Consider the following 19,309-nt stretch of genomic DNA (forward strand, 5'->3'; position numbering starts at 1 on the left):
AACCATAATCTCTGGCTTTGACAGAGTACTATCCTCAATACAAAGAACATACGCGGAGATGGGGTAAATCCCTGGCGCCGTTAGACCTGAAAATACTCTATACCTAAAAATCATTGCTGACCAGGTACACTCTTTCATGGCAACGGCCTTCCCCTCTGGCGGTGCTCTTTCAGCAGGATAATGCACCATGCCATACCACCCGGATTGTTCGAGACTGGTTTGCGGAACGTGAAGATTTCCAGGTATTGCCCTGGTCTCCAAATTCCCCAGACATCAATCCCATCCAGCATCTGTGGTTTGTGTTTAAACAGAATCTGTGTGGCATCTTAACCACGGATCTTACACGAGTTAAAGGATCTTCTGGTTACATGTTGGTACCAGATACCACAAGGCACATTTAGAAATCTTGGAGCATCCATGCCTTGCTGGGTATGAGCTGTTTTGACTGCATGTAGAGGACCAACATCATATTAGGTAGGTAGTCATAATGTTTTAGCTCATCTGTGTATATTATGTCTGTAAATTGTGCGTTTTGTTGATTTTCTGTTTGCTGAATCAAATTTCCAGGGCAAAACCATACCATTCGCCTGAGACCGACTAACTAGGCCACGTGGTGGGTAAAATAAATAAATAAATTACAAATTCCTCGCGTTATTAACGATATTGGAACGCGGTTTTTTTTCACTGTGTGGATAGGACGATGATTACCCACGATGGCACTGGAGAATGCTGCGTTCCACTGCATCCCGCAAATTTTCAATGGGATTGATGTTGGAGCAATTTTGCGGCCAGGGGAGCAACCTAATGTTTGGACATGAACCCCGAACCATTCCTGCACAATTCGGCCTTGTGACATAGGACGTTGCCTTGTTGATGGAGTAGTGTCATCTGGATACACAGCCACCATGTAAAGTCTGGTTCGAAACAATGCCGAGGTAAGATGTGAAAGTGAGGGTGTGCTCAATGGAGATGAGGGGACCCAGCGATGTCCATGAAAACATCTCTCGAATCATGGTACCACCGCCGCTGATCCATTTTCGTCCAACCATGCTGTCTGGTTGCAGCTAGCTGTTAACCTACTCGCCGTCTTGTCAACAAGTGGTAGTCTCCCCGTCCTGGCGCGTTGGGTGATTGTGCCCTTCTTCGGACCATTCCATCCTACCCATTAGAGACTTCGTACTGACAGGCACTACCCATGCCTTTACTCTATATGCTGTGACGTTACTCCTAGGTGCTGTAGGATGCATCCACTCGTGGATATAGGGGTGTTCATAATGTTTTGGCTCATGAGTGTATGATACCTGAAGTAATGAAAAAGGCTTAGGAGTGATTTCAGTCCTACCGGAACTTCTCTCAGAAGTGTACACTGCTAGAACAGATGTTTTTATTATGTATGATGTGCAGGAATTTTCTAGTAAACAAAAAGAGGTAATCATTTTAATTGTATTAAAACTTTTGTTAGACTACATCTTGAGTATTATATACAGGTTGGAATCCCATTTCAGTAGAATGTGGATCTGCTGGCAGAGGTATATTAAAAGGTTAATGATATTAAAAAGTGTTTCTATTGAGTGAGATTTTAGTTTCGTAGTTTTAAAATCATGCGACCATGATTTATGGGGATTGGGGGGGGGGCTTGATATGCAAGGCTTGAATTCGTTAAATAATGGGGATATATATTTTTTCCTTTGGTAGGTAATACAAACTAGAGGATAGTTGTAGACTGGTTATGAGAAGGGAATTCGAGTTTCGTTGGATTAGTGGAGTTGGGAGAACGATAAAGGATTCATATGAACTTGACAGAATGGATGTGGCAGAGAGATATTTAGTTTAAGGCGATCAAAAAGAGGAATTTAAAATTAGACGTCTCTGACAAGGAATATCAGTGCGGTCATATGCGCAAGTACCTCGTTTGAAGTGAAAGGAATCGCAGTGAACAGCTAGGCGACTGCTTTATATTGCCATAAAAATATATATATATATATATAATGTCCCCGTCTGGGTGGTGGTACTCACTGAGAATAAGTAACAATAGTCTTCTCTATTAGTGAAGCGTTACTTATTCGATGTAGTGCAATACCATGGCAACTCGTGAAGGAAGAGCACAATGAGACACAAAGCAAATGATGCCTCCCACACTACCTTCGTAGTTTTATCTACACCGATATTATGTAGATGGTTACATACCTTGGTTTCTGGACCAAAAGTAAAAGTATACGTAGAAAGCTGGTACTACCTTGAACAATTAAAATGAAACAAGGTGATTTGAATGTCAATTAAAGTATTTAATTCATCAGACGTTCTTTTTAGGGGGAAATGCAACTTGTCATATCAAGTGCTTTTCCAGCTTAACTAGAAGTAGTTGGTACAAATCGGAATGCGAAGTTGAAGTGGTTTTACCTGTCTACATTCGTTTTCCAGATCGTTTGCCTCAGGTTATATTTGTTATCCGCAATCTGAAAAACTGTAGGTCGTTAACCGCCCTTTTTAATTTTATTTTTTAAAATGTATCCTTTCCATTCTTTAATACCTATCACTTCGTACTTACAGCGCCTGTATACCAGCAGCATTTTATTTGCGTGTTTCCCGTGGAGGTGGGAGGTAATAGAACTGCTTAGCTGACACACTTGGTGAAATTCACTAGATCCGGAGCCTGGATCCTTTTTTGTTCAACCACTTAGTAAAAGATAAGATTAATTGCGGGCAACTGTTTCTGGATTCCGACCAGGAGTTGAAAACCAAGAAGTTACAAACGGAATACTGGTTTTTGATTTGATGTAGAGGTCAGAAACACCGTATCAGTTTGTTTGGTTGCTGTACAGAGTTAGGAAATTTAATTTAAAAAATATCACTTTTTATCATTCAATAAGTTATAGTAATTAAAAAAATTACTCCTCTTTAACGCCCCCTCCTAGCAACACACAATAAACCATTTATCTGTTTTAATGTGCAACAATGTGGAGGATTAACTGGAATAACCAAGAAAGAGAAGGATGATGATGTCCAGCTCAGGATCCTGGGTGTGCCAAGCCCAAACTCATCCGATGTGAGCCCCTGGGATAATATAATAGACTTATTTTTATTATTTTAAAACTTGACTACCAATTTTTACAGAGTTTGCAAATATTATCAAAGATGACAATCTTTGCAAATTAATCTACCACACGTTAGATTTTCTTCCTCTTAACTTTCTGGGCCTTTGAAACTTCAAAAAATAAAATAAATTGATTAAAAGTAGCCGCCATGTTTATCACAGTTATTAAGTTTAAAATCTGTAGGTAATGTTAAAATTATGCGTTTTTTCATTGTTTTTAAAATGCTGCATTGCCCCCACCCCCAAGTTTTAACTTCTGTTAAAAAGGATAATGTTTCTGATCCATGTTTTCCCCTCATTTGTCATTTAGCGTGCCAACTTGGGAAAAGATGAACGTTTTAAAATTTTTTTTTATTTATTATTATTTTTTTTTATTGCGTTGCCCTTGTTTTAATTACTTGTTTGCAACGAGTACGGAGACATTCGCATGCATAAATTATAGTGTCATTGGTAATAAAATGATTAATGATTGTAAATAGATAATTTCAGTGGTGCAAAATAAGCGTGTCTGAAGGTTCAGTGTATATGTAGCTGTAGTGATTGATAACTAAGCATTGAGTTTATTTTGCAACCTTGGAGGTCGTGAAACCGGATTTTCGATGGTTACCTTCGCCAAGTACGAATTCTAATGGGCCAGTTTAAAAACTAACTGGATGAAATACACGCTACTGCTTTTTTTGTTAGCTATTTATGAATGTTACCAAAGATTTTTGTGGCTGTTAGAGGTTGGCTATGCTATGAAAACCAGTGTTTCTAATAAAAGATGCGAAGTGATACTAAATCCAGAGATCTAGGTTAGTAAACTCTAGCTTATAAATTTACAATGTAGCTCTGAATTCATCATTAGGAATAGGGCCCTCGTGGGTAGGACGTCTTCCTCCCCATATTGGGTGGAAAAGAGCCGAGTTCGATTCTCGTCGATGACACGAGTTTTTATTGGCCTTTTTCACAACGTGGCTGAGTTAGTTGGTCTCAGGCGAGGGTAGCATGGTTTTTCGTCCAGCAAACAGAAAATCGACATCAGAACACACTCAATTTACTGACAATATATACGGAGCAATATGGCCTTAGTCTTCGATGCTCCTAAAAACCCTACTACAACATTAGGAATATAAATTTTGTCCCGATCAGCAGCAAACTGTTTTCATATTTCTGTTAGACCTTGCTTAGATTTCGCATTTTTCAGCATTCAATTTTTTCTTTCTTCAGTGGATATGCAATTCCAATATTTACTTGGTAAGCAATGGATACCAGACGCACAAACAAGTCTTATGATGATTCACAATACCTCTGATCGATATACACTTGTACGTATATTAATACATTAGCACAGTATGGCCTAAGATGCTGATGACACTATTAAAAAGAATAAAAAAAATATCTCATTATAATGTATGATTTGTCAGTTACTACGTAATATACATTACAACATAGATACAAGATCCTTTCGCAGATTGTTTATTTAGTTCAGTAGTGCAGGCTCTTTAGCTTTTCCGTGAAAGCAGCAATGATTGCTAATCTTTGAAACCCTAGTGTATTTGTGAAGAGATTTAAAGATAGCATTGGTGTGCAGTAATTATTCAACGTACTGCTCAGTTTGCTGACTGTTTAATATCGGTTTACAATATGGCCAGTAGTGGATTGAAAACTCTTTCGATATACGTACTAGTGTCAAAACTTCTGAACTTTAGCAATAGCCGCAAAGGATGCTGTGTTTGGACATGTGGAGACGTACTGGTAGTTCGTTGCTCTCTCTCCCACACAGTTTTTCACTTGAAACGCACCCGGTAGGTCTATCTCGCTTGTTTTTAGGTGTAGTCTATTTGTCGTCTTTTTTTTTAGTCATATTTGGACTGAAATTTTTGAATTTGGTGTTAAAACTGGATTGAGTATAACCGTGTAGATTACAATTTTGACTGCTTTCTCAATGGGAAAGTTTACCCCCTTTTTGAAAACGGGGGTAAACTTTCCCATTGGTTTAGTCTAAAAACGTCATCGCTGTAATTCTGAAACCAATGTAAACCAAATTTATTTGAAAAAAAAACAAAAACATATGGCTGTATGTGATATTAGCTCTTCAGTACACTGGCGTTTAGGAGTTTGTCGGTCGAGTCTCTGCACTCTACGATCGTTATATTATATTTATTTTGATTTCATTCAAATAAAATGGTTTACGCTTTTTTCAGAAGTACACGGATGGTGTTTTTCGACTAAACCGAGGACGTGGAACAACTTTCCCATTGAGAGGGGGAAAAAAAGTTTATTAGGCAAAATTGATTTAAAAATCGTAAAAAATGTAACAGTTAGTTTAACATTTTGTGTAAATACTTTAATGTTAACATCAAATTCAAAAATTTCAGCTCAAATATGAGAGTCCTGATGACAAACTGCGTACAACTAAAAATAAACGAGATAGACTCCGGTACGTTTTAAGTGAAATACCCTCTATATAGCATCTGCTTACTATATTATTCTTTTTAATGCATATTTCTTTAATTTCCAATTTTATTATTATATTTGTGTGTATGAATATAATATAGGCTTCATTATGTATGAACTGTATCTTTCAGGATAGATTCAGGACATGAAACTAATTTTAAATTCTTTTTTGCCTGCAGGCTCTTCGTCTGGGTGAGGTATTTTCATACTGGGTTTGTCACGATGTTGCGATTCGAACACCAAACAATCCCGGATTAAAAGTTGTAATATAGCTAATGCTGTATGTCTTCAAAGAAATTGTAAGACTTCCTTGCATGTGCTTTTGCAGGAAGAATGATATATACAACTTAAAATGTAATGGTCTCAATGCTAAAACCAGAATAAACTGTACTGTCAAATAGATAGCCTCATCGAAAGGTTAATTGGTTATCTGTTTAAAATCGTGGTTCCCAAAATGGCGGTGGAATTACCTAGCGGGAGGCAGGGGTGTGCTGGAGGAGGGGGCCCTCCGAGCACACAGTTGATCGCTTATTTACGATTGACTAGGCTAGAGCCTACGGTGAAACACCGTCCTAGAGTCGTAATTAAAATTTACTACTCATCGCTTTCAAAGCTATTTCGTTTGATCACTTTGTATTTGCGATGGAAATGAGCTCCTTGTTGCAATTCAAACATCATATTTGGTGGAACGTGGTTTTAGTGTTTTCATCCAACTTTTCTCTCCAAGCGAAGAAATCAACTCCAGATTACTAAATGTGGTAATTTAAGACTCCCGGTAAGTGACTTTAAACCAGACATTGGGAAACTGGTATCACTTCATCAAGCCTATCTATCGCGTTAAGAATTTATTGAACTTTGAAGTAGTTACTAAATGTGGTATCTAAGACTCTTCCTAAATGACTATCAGACTGAAAAAATGGTATCATTGGATCAAGTTCATCATCAATTTTCTTGAATTAATTGGATTTTGAATAAATGCACAATTAATTATGTTTTGAATTTTATGGTGTTGTTATATTCTGAATAATGCTTTTTATGGGGTAGGGGGAAACTGGGGATGAGTTTATGAAACGAAGGGGGCGGAGGCCGAAAAAGTTTGGAAACCACTGGGTTAAAAGATAAGACAACTATGATAGCGTGTTTCAGGACTCCCTATTCCCTACATCAGATAGCAGGTGGTCTTTAGTGACAAATCTAGACAGGAGAGATGTAAAGAAGTTGCCAGTTAACCTTTCTGGGATACCAAGGCAAAGTCAATTTGTGTGTTGTTCTGAGCATTAAGACCATTGCATTATCGAAGCAGTTTAAATCTTGCTAGCTACAAAAATACATGAAAACCAATTTTATATGAAAACGAAGAGCTGGGATGCTGAGTTTACCGACATCAGGCGAGAATATGAATTTACTAAGAATGACTTTCACTAATAAACACTAAATTTTGGAATTTGAGAAAATAAAGTGAACGACTATGGCGAATTTATTTTGCATATCGATGCAGTAATATCGGTATCATTGGTACTCTTATGTTGCTGTTTAACCGTGAACAGGAAGCAGCCGACAGGAAGTTCTATATAATTTGATTGAGTGTAATTTGCTTCTTACGAAGCTTGTATCTAAATAAAATAATTTTCGAACACTTACCGAGTCGTACCAGTCAAGGCCATAACATTTCTTTACTGAGGTGTTGCTTTCACATAGAAACAGAAATTCCCAAGAGTTGGATAATAATTAGCGTTATATTACAGATTTTTAATATGGCTATAAATCACAATGTTCGTCCGTCCGCCCGCCCACATGTAACAACTATTCCCAGTAGACGTATTTTTATGAAATTTTATATTTAGGCCTTTTAAAAAAAAATTTGTCGAGCTATTCCAAATTTCATTAATATCGAACCAATAAAAAATCGACAATTATTTCTTACTCTGTCCATCTGCATGTAACGACTCGACTCCCGGTGGAGAAAATTTCTCCCTTAGAAATAAAAATAGGACGATTTGTCGAGCCTTCCCAAATTTCATCAAAATTGGAAAATGTGGCGAATGCGCAGAAACGAGCTATTCTCGATTCGTGTATAAAAGTCGTTGCGCTTTTTTTTTTTTTTTTTTGTTATAAATCATGACGTACCGTATTACTACGTGTATTTGCTAACCCGCCTCAATAGTAACGCACTGCGCATTAATTTTTTTTTTTAAATTGTGCTGTATATATTATGTTTGTTTTTGGGTATACGTATATAACTTTTTTGAGTATTATTCTCTGATTTATATAATTTATAGATTCTTAATGCGGTCTTCAATAAGGATAACATTGTGGTGTTTTGAAGGCGTGTTTGTTCTTATTCTAAACTTCCATAAAGTGGACATCGCGTAAAGCAATGTTTCTCAACCTTTTTGTGCAAAGTATTCCCTTTTCAAAAAAAATATAAAATAATAAAATAAAAAGTACCCGCAGTACCTACACATGTGGGCAGAGAATAGTCAGTGCTTTTCCAAAGTTGCGTTCAGCTTTAACTGTCAGCCGGGATTAATGTGCTTGCAGCGCGCAAAGGGTCAAAGCTAATCCCTGGGACTGTATGCTACCTGCCCTCTGCTCTACATGAATTTCAAGATGCTCGTCGCTGTCAGTTAAACCATCAGCTCTTGTACTACTTATAAGCAAGTATACGCTTTAAGAGTGAAGCTATAATTGTCGCTTCGTTGGAGGTTTCAGATCTGGTATCAAACATGATAGCTTTCATCTTAGCCTTCAGGGGAGGGGGAAAGTGGGTTAATAACCGTTCACTCTGAAACCTTACATGCTGTTTTGGTGACAGTAATTGCTGAGCCTTTCATCTATTCAATCCTTTGAAGCCCTACAGAGAAGTTCGAAACCTTTCAGTAACTGCTATAAATTAAAAATGGTTTTTCATAAGACTTTCAGCAACAAGGCGCTCGACGTTCCAATGTCTGTTAGTGACATTGCGCAAATCTTTTTTTTTTTGATTTTATCGAATTAAACGGATAGCGGTAGCAGGACCGGCATTAAATGCAGGCGCCCTGCGCATTTGCTGGGCGTGCCTACGCTTTGTAGTACAATTTCGGGACGTGCAGTTGGGGGGGGAGACCAGTCGATACCAGCGGTGCTTAAGGAAGCTTCTCGCTCGGGGGGACATGTTTATTTGACTTAATGTTGATATATTGTATTGTGCTATTCAACTCAATATGTACTCATATGACCGTTTATGAAATGGCCATGAAATAAATAATATATACAAGTATATATAGGAGAAGACTAATTGCATTGGCAGAAGACTGCGTAATTTTAGCTTTAGTTTTGATATCAGTTCGAATCCCTGCACTGTAAATTTTTTTTTTTTTTTAACTTTTATTTTCAATTTCATAATCGAATTATTTGCTTAATCCATTATTTTGATAGCTCTCGATTATACTGATCACTAATTTGGGGAGGTCTGGGTCCTCTTTAATCGAGACTTTAGTCAGCCGATCTCAGGCAGAAGGAATGCCCCCCCCTCTCAGTCATTCAAGGTTTTTCATCCTGTACAACATATAAATTGATCTTTGAAACACCCTTGTACAGGCAAAATACCACAGTGGTCCAAGTCACTGATGCGCTTTTAAAACCTAACAATAACAGCCTTGCATGGTTCTATTAAGTACCAAGTGTTTATTTTTTGGATGAAGGCCGAACCTTCCTCAATGCTGCTTTTTTCATCCCCAGGAAAAGGACTCCTTTGAACTGAATAACACACGAGCCATTAAAACTTAACTTCAATGCATAACGCATTTCAATCATTTTTAATTAATAATTAAAATATTTAATTAATTTAACAAAGCAAAATGTTCGAACTTTGCGTTTAAATCCATTTCAATGTTGGTTTTTAGGGTCCGAGCGGTTTCGAAGAGCTTCGCCGATTTATCAAACAGGGCGGCGACTTCTGCAAGGATATAGCTGCTATCTTACAAGAAAGGTGAGTGGTTACTATTCATAACCGGTATCACGATTTTGCAATGGAGTAATGAACGAATGTCAAATTTGTTTTAAACTGGAAAAAATCTTCAACAGAAATGTATGAAATGTTAAAATATGTTTATGGTGATGAAATGTTAAGTCTTACCAGTGTGTTTGAATGGTATAAGCGGTTCAAAGACGGATCTGGGAATCTTCGACGACCCAAGGAGAGGGCGTCCGTCAAATTTCTGGAAATTGTGGCAAGAAATCGTCGTTTTAACCTTAGAATGATTGCTGATGAGTTGGATATGAATCAGAAGACGATTCGTCAAATTCTGCATGAATATTTAAGGAAAAGGATGGTCTGTGGGAAATTTGTGCCTCACGGATGAGAAAGAACAATGAAGCGTATCATAATGCGAAGAAGCCATCCAGGCTTGTCAAGACAAGCCTGATTTCCTCAACTGTATTGTCACTAGAAATGTTGGGTTTTTCTATACGACTCAGAGACGAAGCATCTGAGCATGCAGTGGACTTCAAAATCATCAAGGTCCAAAAATTATCGTTTACAGTAGTCGAAGATGATGCTGATGTTTTTCGACAAACAGGGTGTGATTCCCAAGGAATTTGTCATAATGCAGCATTGAGTCTCTCCTCTTCAGGTGTTTGCACCTGAAGGGGTGAGTTGAATGCTGCGTTCTACGTACAGTTGCTTCAGACTATTGAAGAACCTTTCCTGGTGAGGCCGCAATTTCAGATAAAGGTAGCTGGTTCTTGTTGCACGACAATTCTTCTCCCCCCCCCATTCCGCTCTTCTTGTGAAGACATTTCTGACGAAACATGACATTGATCAACCGTCCACCCTGCTCTTCCGATCTAGCACCAGCAAACTTTTTCTTGTTTCCCATGGTAAAAACTGCCCTCAAAGCAAAGAGTTCAGGATGTTGAGGACATAAGGAAAAATGTGGCTGCCAAACTGTACATCATCTCTTTGGATGCCTTCGTTGACTATTTTCAGAAATAATATTATTATTAATAACCATATTGGTGCAAGGAAGCCTGAGGCTTATGCTGCACCAGGGGGAGAAAAAAAAAAAAAAAAAAAAATTCCCGAGTTACCCTGAGAGAGAGTCAAAAGTAGAAGAGAATCACCAAGAAAGAGAAGAAGAATGATGATATTAATCAAGTTGTAATTATTTTGAATAAAAATTAACCATTTTTGACACCCTTCACTTTGTGTTCTTTTTATTGCACCAGTCTGAGAACTTTACTGCTACAATACGTTCGTTGGCCGTATCGATTAACATCTCCCACCCCTCCAAGTTTGGACGAGAAATACTCGTATCATTAATTTCTTCCTTATGACGTTTTACCATTTCAGTCATTACTTGGCGTGTTGCAAAATACAAGTTAAATAGTATTGCAAATTGTTAGAAAATAGATGAAATGAAGCCTGCCACATTTTTATTTTATTTTTTTCGGGAAAAACCCAGTTGTCTGACGAATCCTTTTGATCCGAAGTTTGACACACGTGTGATTCATTAATTTGCTAATTGGGATGAAATGTTCTTATTAGGCTAGAAACAAGTGATTAGGGCAAGTAAAGTAGTCATATACTTATGATATGACTCTTAATTACATAGCCCGTCAGTAATTATACAGTTCAGTGGGAGTTCCGATCGGGAGGCATGGACGCTCTGATTTTGAAGAAAGACTGAACCCAACGCCACGTTGACCCCATTTATGTGACAACGTTTCCGTTGACATTTTTACAGTGAGTAATGCTGAGATCGAATTTATTTTTGTTATAAATATTTTGTGCGCCCAGATGTTGTCGAGGTCATTCTCACATCACTAACCATTACGCATGGCTGCAAATATACCACACATGATGCCTGTTATTAGTTATATCTTCCCCATAACATCATCCTTGCTTCCTGAAGCATACGTTGCCTTGCATGCATATCAGAAGTTGTACGGTATCCTAGCCAAGTCAGTCAACCGGGAGTAAAGAACTAGTGATGTGGAACTTGGCTCGCTTTTCCTTGTCGTACAGATTGGCAGAAGTGTTTTTTTTTTTTTTTTTTTTACTTGTTTTAAATCTGCACCATGTGATTTCCCGGAAGTTTAAATTTTCATTAGGTAATTAAAAAAAAAAAAAAAAAAACGTTTGACTGATCTATAATATTGTATCTTCAATATTAAAAATATTCCCAATAAGTTTCGCTAATTAATACAATTAATTAATCTAACTTTTAAGCAGCGCTGAGACTTAAGAGATGTTTTATTGTTTGATAATGTCAACTTATTTTTGACCTTTTTGTTGTTCAGTACTCTTTGAAACATTTTCTGCGATCTTCACAAACGTGGTTTATTTTAATATTTTTTTTATTCTCTTTACTTTTATTCATTAAATATAAGCTACAGTCCCTCTCGTTTCCTCCCCACCCCTCTGATATCTATTCTTACGTCTATTCTTAACCGCAATTTGTTTAACGTGAGTATACAACTCAGTATTACAATTGCAACGCCCTCTGGGGTGATTTTCTAACATTAATTAAAAATCTTCAGATTTTTAATTATTAAATGTAAATGGAAATATGTAAAAATTGACAGGACCGGTTGTTAGAGAGGGTACAAAGAGCGAAATGCATCCGGACCCAAACTGAAAAGGGGACCCACTTCAGTTCAGAGAGAGAGAATTCTTCTTGTTCTTTTCCCCAACATTAATTCTCTCATCAGGGTCACTTGGATTCTAGGACCGGCCCCGGTAGCTGTCCAGTTGTAACAATAATTATGATCGAAGAATTTTGTTCTGGTAAACTTAAAAAATGTGGTTCATTTTTAAGATGTAGAAAGTGTGTCAGTGATAATTATGCAGAGCAATTAACGATTCGACATTTGCCAGTTACTTGAACTTCCTTGTTCTGTTTGACTCCCAAGGTCATGTTATTATGTATATAATATTTTTTAACACCCAGCATTATGCAGAACGTTCCTGTTTCCTAAACTACTGCTTTTGTTCCTAAATGTTGGCAAAATGTTTATTAATTCATTTGGACTCATTTTCGCATTTATACCATGATCTCTTCCTAGTACCAGCAGGAATTGCGGAATGACTTCATGAAATAAACTTGTTATTCCTGACGACCTTGTTTTTTAATGTCTGAACTGTGATAAATCGCGTGCTTGGAACAGTTGTTGGTCGCGTGTAAGACTTGTTCTTCGTATGTGTCAGACAACAGTAGATTGATGAATAAATGTAGCAGTTTTATTTTCATGACTGCCTACTAGATGATGTAATATTTCGACTTTTGGCTTTCTTCATTCAGTGGGATCGTGCATAAAACGAAAAAAAATATGCACGAACAAATCGGGTTCCAGTTATTATCGTCAAAATCGGAGGTTTTTGTCAAAGATTGATTAGTATTGAAAGCCTTATCTGGTTTTCTCAAATACTCTTCCTGATATTCCACTACAAACGAGACTCGTATATTCAAATCTGTTCCCGTTGATATTTTTGGAATGTTTTTAAGATGTTCTTTGAACATCATATTTCCGTGGTAGAAGACTTTCAACCATAACGTGACTGCAACAGGTATTACACTGACCTACAATATTGGACAAGTGTTATAAAAATTCAAATCGCTTTTCTCCCCTCCTCCAACACTTGTGGCGTATGATAATACTGGGCCAGGTGAATTTTACAAATGTAACTACAGACATCTCATGAACTTCCGAGCACCCATGGAAAAATAGTGCCATTGAACCGTAATTTGTTTTTAATGCGATATTCACAATTGTTGATTTTGCGTCTTCTTTGATGTAGAAGAGTATTGTCTCTTGGCCTTCATTCTTTTTGCTGACGTGCTTCAAAATGCAGAGAAACTTATACCTTGCTCTAGAGTAAACAGGAATAACACTACCGGTACTTTATCTTGAGGGTTTTATTTTTTTCTTAATGTTTAGCGATGATCAAGAGGAAAGCCTTATACTTCGAGGTCTCTACTGGTTCACCTGCTTTTCGCCTTTCCTCATTCTTTTTTTTGCCAAGTCATCATAACATGACGCAGGGTATGACAGATTGACATTCATGTTTCGTTTCATCATATATCGCACCAGTTGCTTCATCAAAGCTACACCCCCAAGTCACTCACTTTAAAAGGTGTAGCAGTACAGTATTTATATAGTATATGCAATGGAAATTGATATTCAACAACATCTGGATCCGGCCCTTGCAGCATTTTTGAAAAATGACCTCCACACAGTTTGTTGGTATTATTATTTGTTATTCAGGTTAATTATTATTCCTTGGAGAAGGCATTACTCGTGTTTTTTTTTTTTTTTTTTTTTTTTATTAGAACAAATTATTACAGTTGATCGCTGTTGTCTACTGCATCCGATGAGTTGTGCTTCGTGTGTGGCAGATGACAGTAGATGATGAATACAGCAGTTTTTTTTCTTGACCGCGCACTAGATGACGTAATACTTCTGCCTTCCTTCTTTTGGAGGATCGTGCATGAAGTGAAAAAAATTATGTACGAACAAACCGGTTTTTATTTGAAATACAAGGGTTTTTTTAAAGACTAGTTATAACATGTAGTATATGCCACGTGCAACATGGTTTAACTTCAGTCTTCCGTTAATTCGTTATTCTTGTATGACTGAGAATGCAGTCATACAAGAATAACGAATGCAGTGAGAATGAATATCGTTTTCTTTCTTTTTGCATTTTTTATATATACAGGGTGATTCACTACCAGTGCGACAAACTTGCAGGAGGTGTAGGGGGCACAAAGACGAATCGGAATCACATAGCATTGCACTGTCGAAATGCCTTCGTCATGTGGTAGAGGACGTTGAACGGGAGGTCGCGTGAACAGCGATCCCGCTGGAAGTCAGCATTTGAGAACCGTTTCTGTTGAAGAAACCAAGTAGCAAAAGTCCTCCGGAGTGGATAATCCGCAGGCTCCAATGATTGGACGCGTTGCAGATGGTATGAACTCATTTGGTTTGTTGACAGTATCCTCCATACAGTGGATTGGGAAATACCCAATCGTTGGCCTATCGCTCGCGTACTCGTACTCGGATTGCCTTCTGCAAGACGTAGGACATTCTCCTCATTGTCTGGCGTCCTCGTCGTTCGCTCTCGATTCATGGTACCTCTCGTGAAACAACCAGTCTCACGTAACCTTCTCTACACGTGCGAAAATCATATGATGAGGAGCACGCCTGTGCGGGAAACGTTCCTGGTACAAGCTCAGAGCGGCGCGCCCGTTACAGTCCGCAGCTCCATACGCGAGGTGCATGTCGGCCAGTTCAACGTTTGAATACTCGTCCATCCTACTGCTTCGAGAACCGGTTCGCAAATGCTGACTTCCAGCGGGATCGCTGTTCACGCAACCTCCCGTTCAACGTCCTCTACCGCATGACAAAGGCATTTCGGACCCTGCATTGCTATGTGATTCCGATTCGTCTTTGTGCCCCTACACCTCCTGCAAGTTTGTCGTACTGGTAGTGAATCATCCTGTATATAATTTTAAATTTCATTATTACAAAGGTCAGGAATTAACTAATCTTTAAAAATATCCGAAATAATAAATACAAAAGTAGAATATACCATTAACACGTTCTGCTGAGTACTACCTTATTACCACGATCACTATGCCTAAATCACTAAACTTAGTGATGAAATTTTTGGGGAAAGGTTGTGCTAAAGATGAATTTACAGAAGATGGATTAGATGCAGCAACAGATATGTGTGATTTGTGTACTGGACTTAAAACAAATTCTATTTCCTCAAATTGTAAATTGGTAAATATACATATTTTTTTCAATTAGTTTGCAACTGTCATGCTCATTAATTAATTATTTTGAATAACGCTACAAACAAAACTATTCGTAAGTTACGAATAACATTATTCTTCTTAACATGTTTATTTTTAAATAACATAATTATTTTTATTTCAGAGTAAAATATCATTTTAGTGATCATTTTGAATACGTTTTGCCCAACACAACCAAAAAAAAAAAAAAAAAAAAATGTGTGTGCCAAACACGCATAGTGGAAGCTAAGTGAAATGTCTTTAGGCAAGCATTTATCTCTTGATTGAGGATCCTGTATTGACCATATGAATTCTGCAGGTGACAAATATGCATGAATGAGCCTCTGAGACATGAGACAGTCCGTTACCAAATCTAGTTTCGGCAAGTGCTGTGGCATCGGATGATATTTAAAACCATTTGACTTCGATGGAGCCGGAATCACTTTGTTCTTGAGAGAGCCACAACAGCTGTTACAAGCCAACATTTGACTTGCATCGTCATTTGGAAATGCTGTTTGAAGAAGAGCGTCATCTCAAGCTGCTACAATGTTCACCTTGTGCTTGAACCAAAGCCGATAACACACACACAACAGACTGGACAGAAATCATTATCCAGAAATGTATCTTTAAACTGTGCATGGATGTTTTGGTGTTTCTTAAAATCCTGTTGCTTCTCCTGCTGTGTATTATGCCCGCTACTTGTTGAATGATTTGATAGATTAGTTCTGGTGGTTGGTTTTGGCTTCTTCTCTTTACGTTTACAACTGGGCTTCGATGACTCTTCATTGTTTTCATTTGCAGTATCAACTTCCATGACTCCTTCCAAATTCATTTTTGGGGAGATGTAATGTGCTGAAGATATGGATGGACTTTGTTCGGCTTCTTTGTTCAACTTCATCGCACGCTGTAATTTCTTCTTCTGTTGAAATAGCTTAGATCCCTCCTTTGTACTTAATGGAGGTGGTTTTGTGGTTGCATTGCATGTATACGTGCTCTATATACCTTACAATGCTTGCTATTAGTCCTCAACATGCTGATTTATTTTTTTTTCTATCAATTTTCTTTATCTGTACTTGTTAACAGGAGAGACTGCTTCTACAGGGATGGGATACACTTAAATAGAAAGGGTGCAAGAATGTTTGCTGATGCTATCGAGGCAGTGTTAGGTGGGTCCGAAAACTGCTAGATTGGGGGGATACAAGGACTAACAGATTAACAGTAGCCACTGGCAGAGGTGAAAGTGATTCTTGCACTGCTTCTATTGGAATGAGCAGCAGCCTGGAAAATAAGATGCAAGATATTTCAGAGACTGCTGGGAATCATTGGGGTACAAGTAAACATATGGGTTGTGTTAGGGTAGCTAAGAAAAAGAACAGGTGCCTGTATACTTGTGTGTATACCAATGCTAGGAGTTTTGTAAATAAATTTGATGAATTTGAGGTATTGCTCAAAACATCAAAGGCAGATATTGTTGGGATTTCTGAGACGTGGTATCACACAGATATAAGGAATGTAGAACTGGAATTTGGGGAGTACAATGTCTACAGAAAGGATAGGAAGGGAGGACGGGTTATGCTATTAGTTAAGAAATACATAAAATCCAAGGAAGTGAAGCCAGTCGACATCGCTGGACAGTGCAGTGTCGAGTCAGTTTGGTGTGACATAAGCATTGGGAGATCAAAATTGAGAGTAGAAGTGTGCTATAGGCCTAATGACTCTGATAAGTATAATAATAAACTGTATAGGGAAATAGTGGGCCAGTAAATCAGAGAGTCTTATGATGGGGGATTTTTAATTTCTCAGATATTGACTGGAATTTGGGGGCTGGTCACTCGCACACAACAAGGCTTTTGTGGATTTATTGGATGATTGTTTTCTACATCAGCATGTTCGAGTAATACTCTTGATTTGATTATCAGTAGTGATTCTTCATGCATTAAGAATCTGCAGATAAATGAACCACTAAGTGGCAGTGATCAGTGTGCTGAAGTGGGATTTACTCAAAGAGGTAACTACCATTAGGGGTAAAGGGAAGGGGTATTGCTTTCGTAAAGGCGACTACAATGGACTGAGACAGTATTTAAATTCTATACAGTGGGACCAACTGATGATGTTACCAACAGCAAATTCAAAATGGGAAGCATTCAAAGAACTTATCTTGGAAGCTACTAGGCTTTACATACCAACTAAGAAATATTGTTCAAGGTTTAGGCCTAAATGGATGTCAGATGAACTAATGAGATATATGGCAGAGAAGAAAAATGCATGGGATACATACAAATTAACACATGACACAGAAGCCTATGATAGATACAAGTTGATCTGTAACCAAGTTACAAAGGAGGTTAGGCAGGCGAAGGCAGATTACGAGAAATCTTTGGCAAGGGATGCAAAGAAAAACAGCAAAGAATTCTTTACTTATGTAAACTCTAGAAGGAAGGGGATGAATCAGATTGGTCCACTTGATATCGATGGGTCAACTGTTGATGATCCTGCTCAGGTAGCTAACAAATTAAATGAATATTTTGCATCGACATTCACACATGAGGAGTTATTCAGCGAGGGGAATGCCAGAGGTGTATTCAAATTCTGGCAGTAAGCTAGAGAATCTTGTAATAACTGAGAGTAAAGTGGAGGAGAAATTGTTGAAGATAAACACAAGGGATCTATCCAGTTATATTAAAGGAGGCAGCAAAGGAAGTAAGCAAATCTAATCCTTGAGCTTTGCACAATCTCTCCAGGGCCAAATTGATCGACAAGGCTCTAATCATATACTCCCTCCTATTCTGTCTGAGCAGAATTGCCAACACTTTCTTTCGCATTCACATTTGCACATCTCTTACTCTTAATGTCATTAGTTCCAACGTGTATAATAATATCACCTTTTGTGCCCTTAAAAGATGATATCTGCTCTACAACATGAACTTTTGCCCCTGGCAGACATACCTTGGAAGGTGCCTCCATAGCCATGTGGGCAGGAGCAGCAATGTGTAACACACGCTTCTTGATTAGATCGGGGTTCGAGCCCTTGGCTACCAAATACGGAGGGTGCGGAAAGGTCAGGGAATGACCACCGCATAGCCCCGGAGCAATATAGCCTTAGTTGCTAATGCTCCTAAAAAAAAACCAAATAACATACCCTGGTCCTGTTCCACCTATGCTTTTTGCATAGTACATTCTCAGTCTCCCTGACAATAGTCACCAACAAGTACTAGTTCCTGTGGGACCAGTGCATTCTGCCTTGGAGATTGCCTCTGTGTTGCCCACTCCCGATGCACAATAGTGAGCTCTGCCATTGAGCTGGGCAGCTGAGAGTTTGATGGGGCCCCTCATTAATTTTTTCGAGGGCATTTACCCTACACCTCAGCTCTCGTAGATGCTCATCAGAATGCTGAATTGGCGCCTAATTTCTTGACACTCTAGACACCTAGCACACACAAAGGCATCCTCCTTGTCTAGACTATATCCTTTTAGAAAAGTTCGCAAACATTTCACATTTCGCACACTTTTTGAGAGTGATGTGTTGGAGAATTGCCCCCTTTGTTTCTTCCCTGAGTCACAGTACTCTTGCTAGTCTGTGATCTTTACTTCACAGGTCTAGTCTGGTCATGATTTCCATTTAAATACAATTTAATTAACAATGAAATTTAATAAAATTAATATTTTTGATTATTGATAATACTATGAGCTAACAGATTCCTAATACAGTGTTTCCCATTACGCTATCTAGTTATGTTCTTGTGCTATTAGTTCGATATGTATGTTACACTATTCCTTATCAACTACAAATGGGGCTAGTTCAACAAAGTGGGATAGTAAATCAGAATGTATTATAATGGTGGGATATTTAACTTTCCAGATATTGATTGAAACTTGTGGGTTGGTCATTCACACAGTAGCAGTATTTTTGTTGATTTATTGGATGACTGTTTTCTAAAGAGAGAGCGAGCGAGCACAATATTCTTGATTTGATTATCAGCAGTGATTTTTCATGCATTTT

General features: G+C 38.0%; 1 protein-coding gene across 4 annotated transcripts in view; it reads left to right on the top strand.

Moving 5' to 3' along the window:
• The window catches only part of Nost (Nostrin), a 231,236-nt gene that overhangs the window by 73,900 nt on the left and 138,027 nt on the right, over window positions 1-19,309 (top strand). For 3 of the 4 annotated variants that reach the window (XM_090384071.1, XM_090384072.1, XM_090384070.1), the window contains one exon: window positions 9,418-9,503. The exons of the other annotated variant lie outside the window; for it this stretch is intronic. In XM_090384071.1, the coding sequence (XP_090240197.1) occupies window positions 9,418-9,503 (86 nt within the window). The remainder of the gene's footprint in view (window positions 1-9,417; window positions 9,504-19,309) is intronic. 4 annotated transcript variants of the gene reach the window in all.

Source organism: Mastigoproctus giganteus, chromosome 10, assembly GCF_048544385.1.
Source record: "Mastigoproctus giganteus isolate SK-2022 chromosome 10, ASM4854438v1, whole genome shotgun sequence".
NCBI lineage: Eukaryota > Metazoa > Arthropoda > Arachnida > Uropygi > Thelyphonidae > Mastigoproctus > Mastigoproctus giganteus.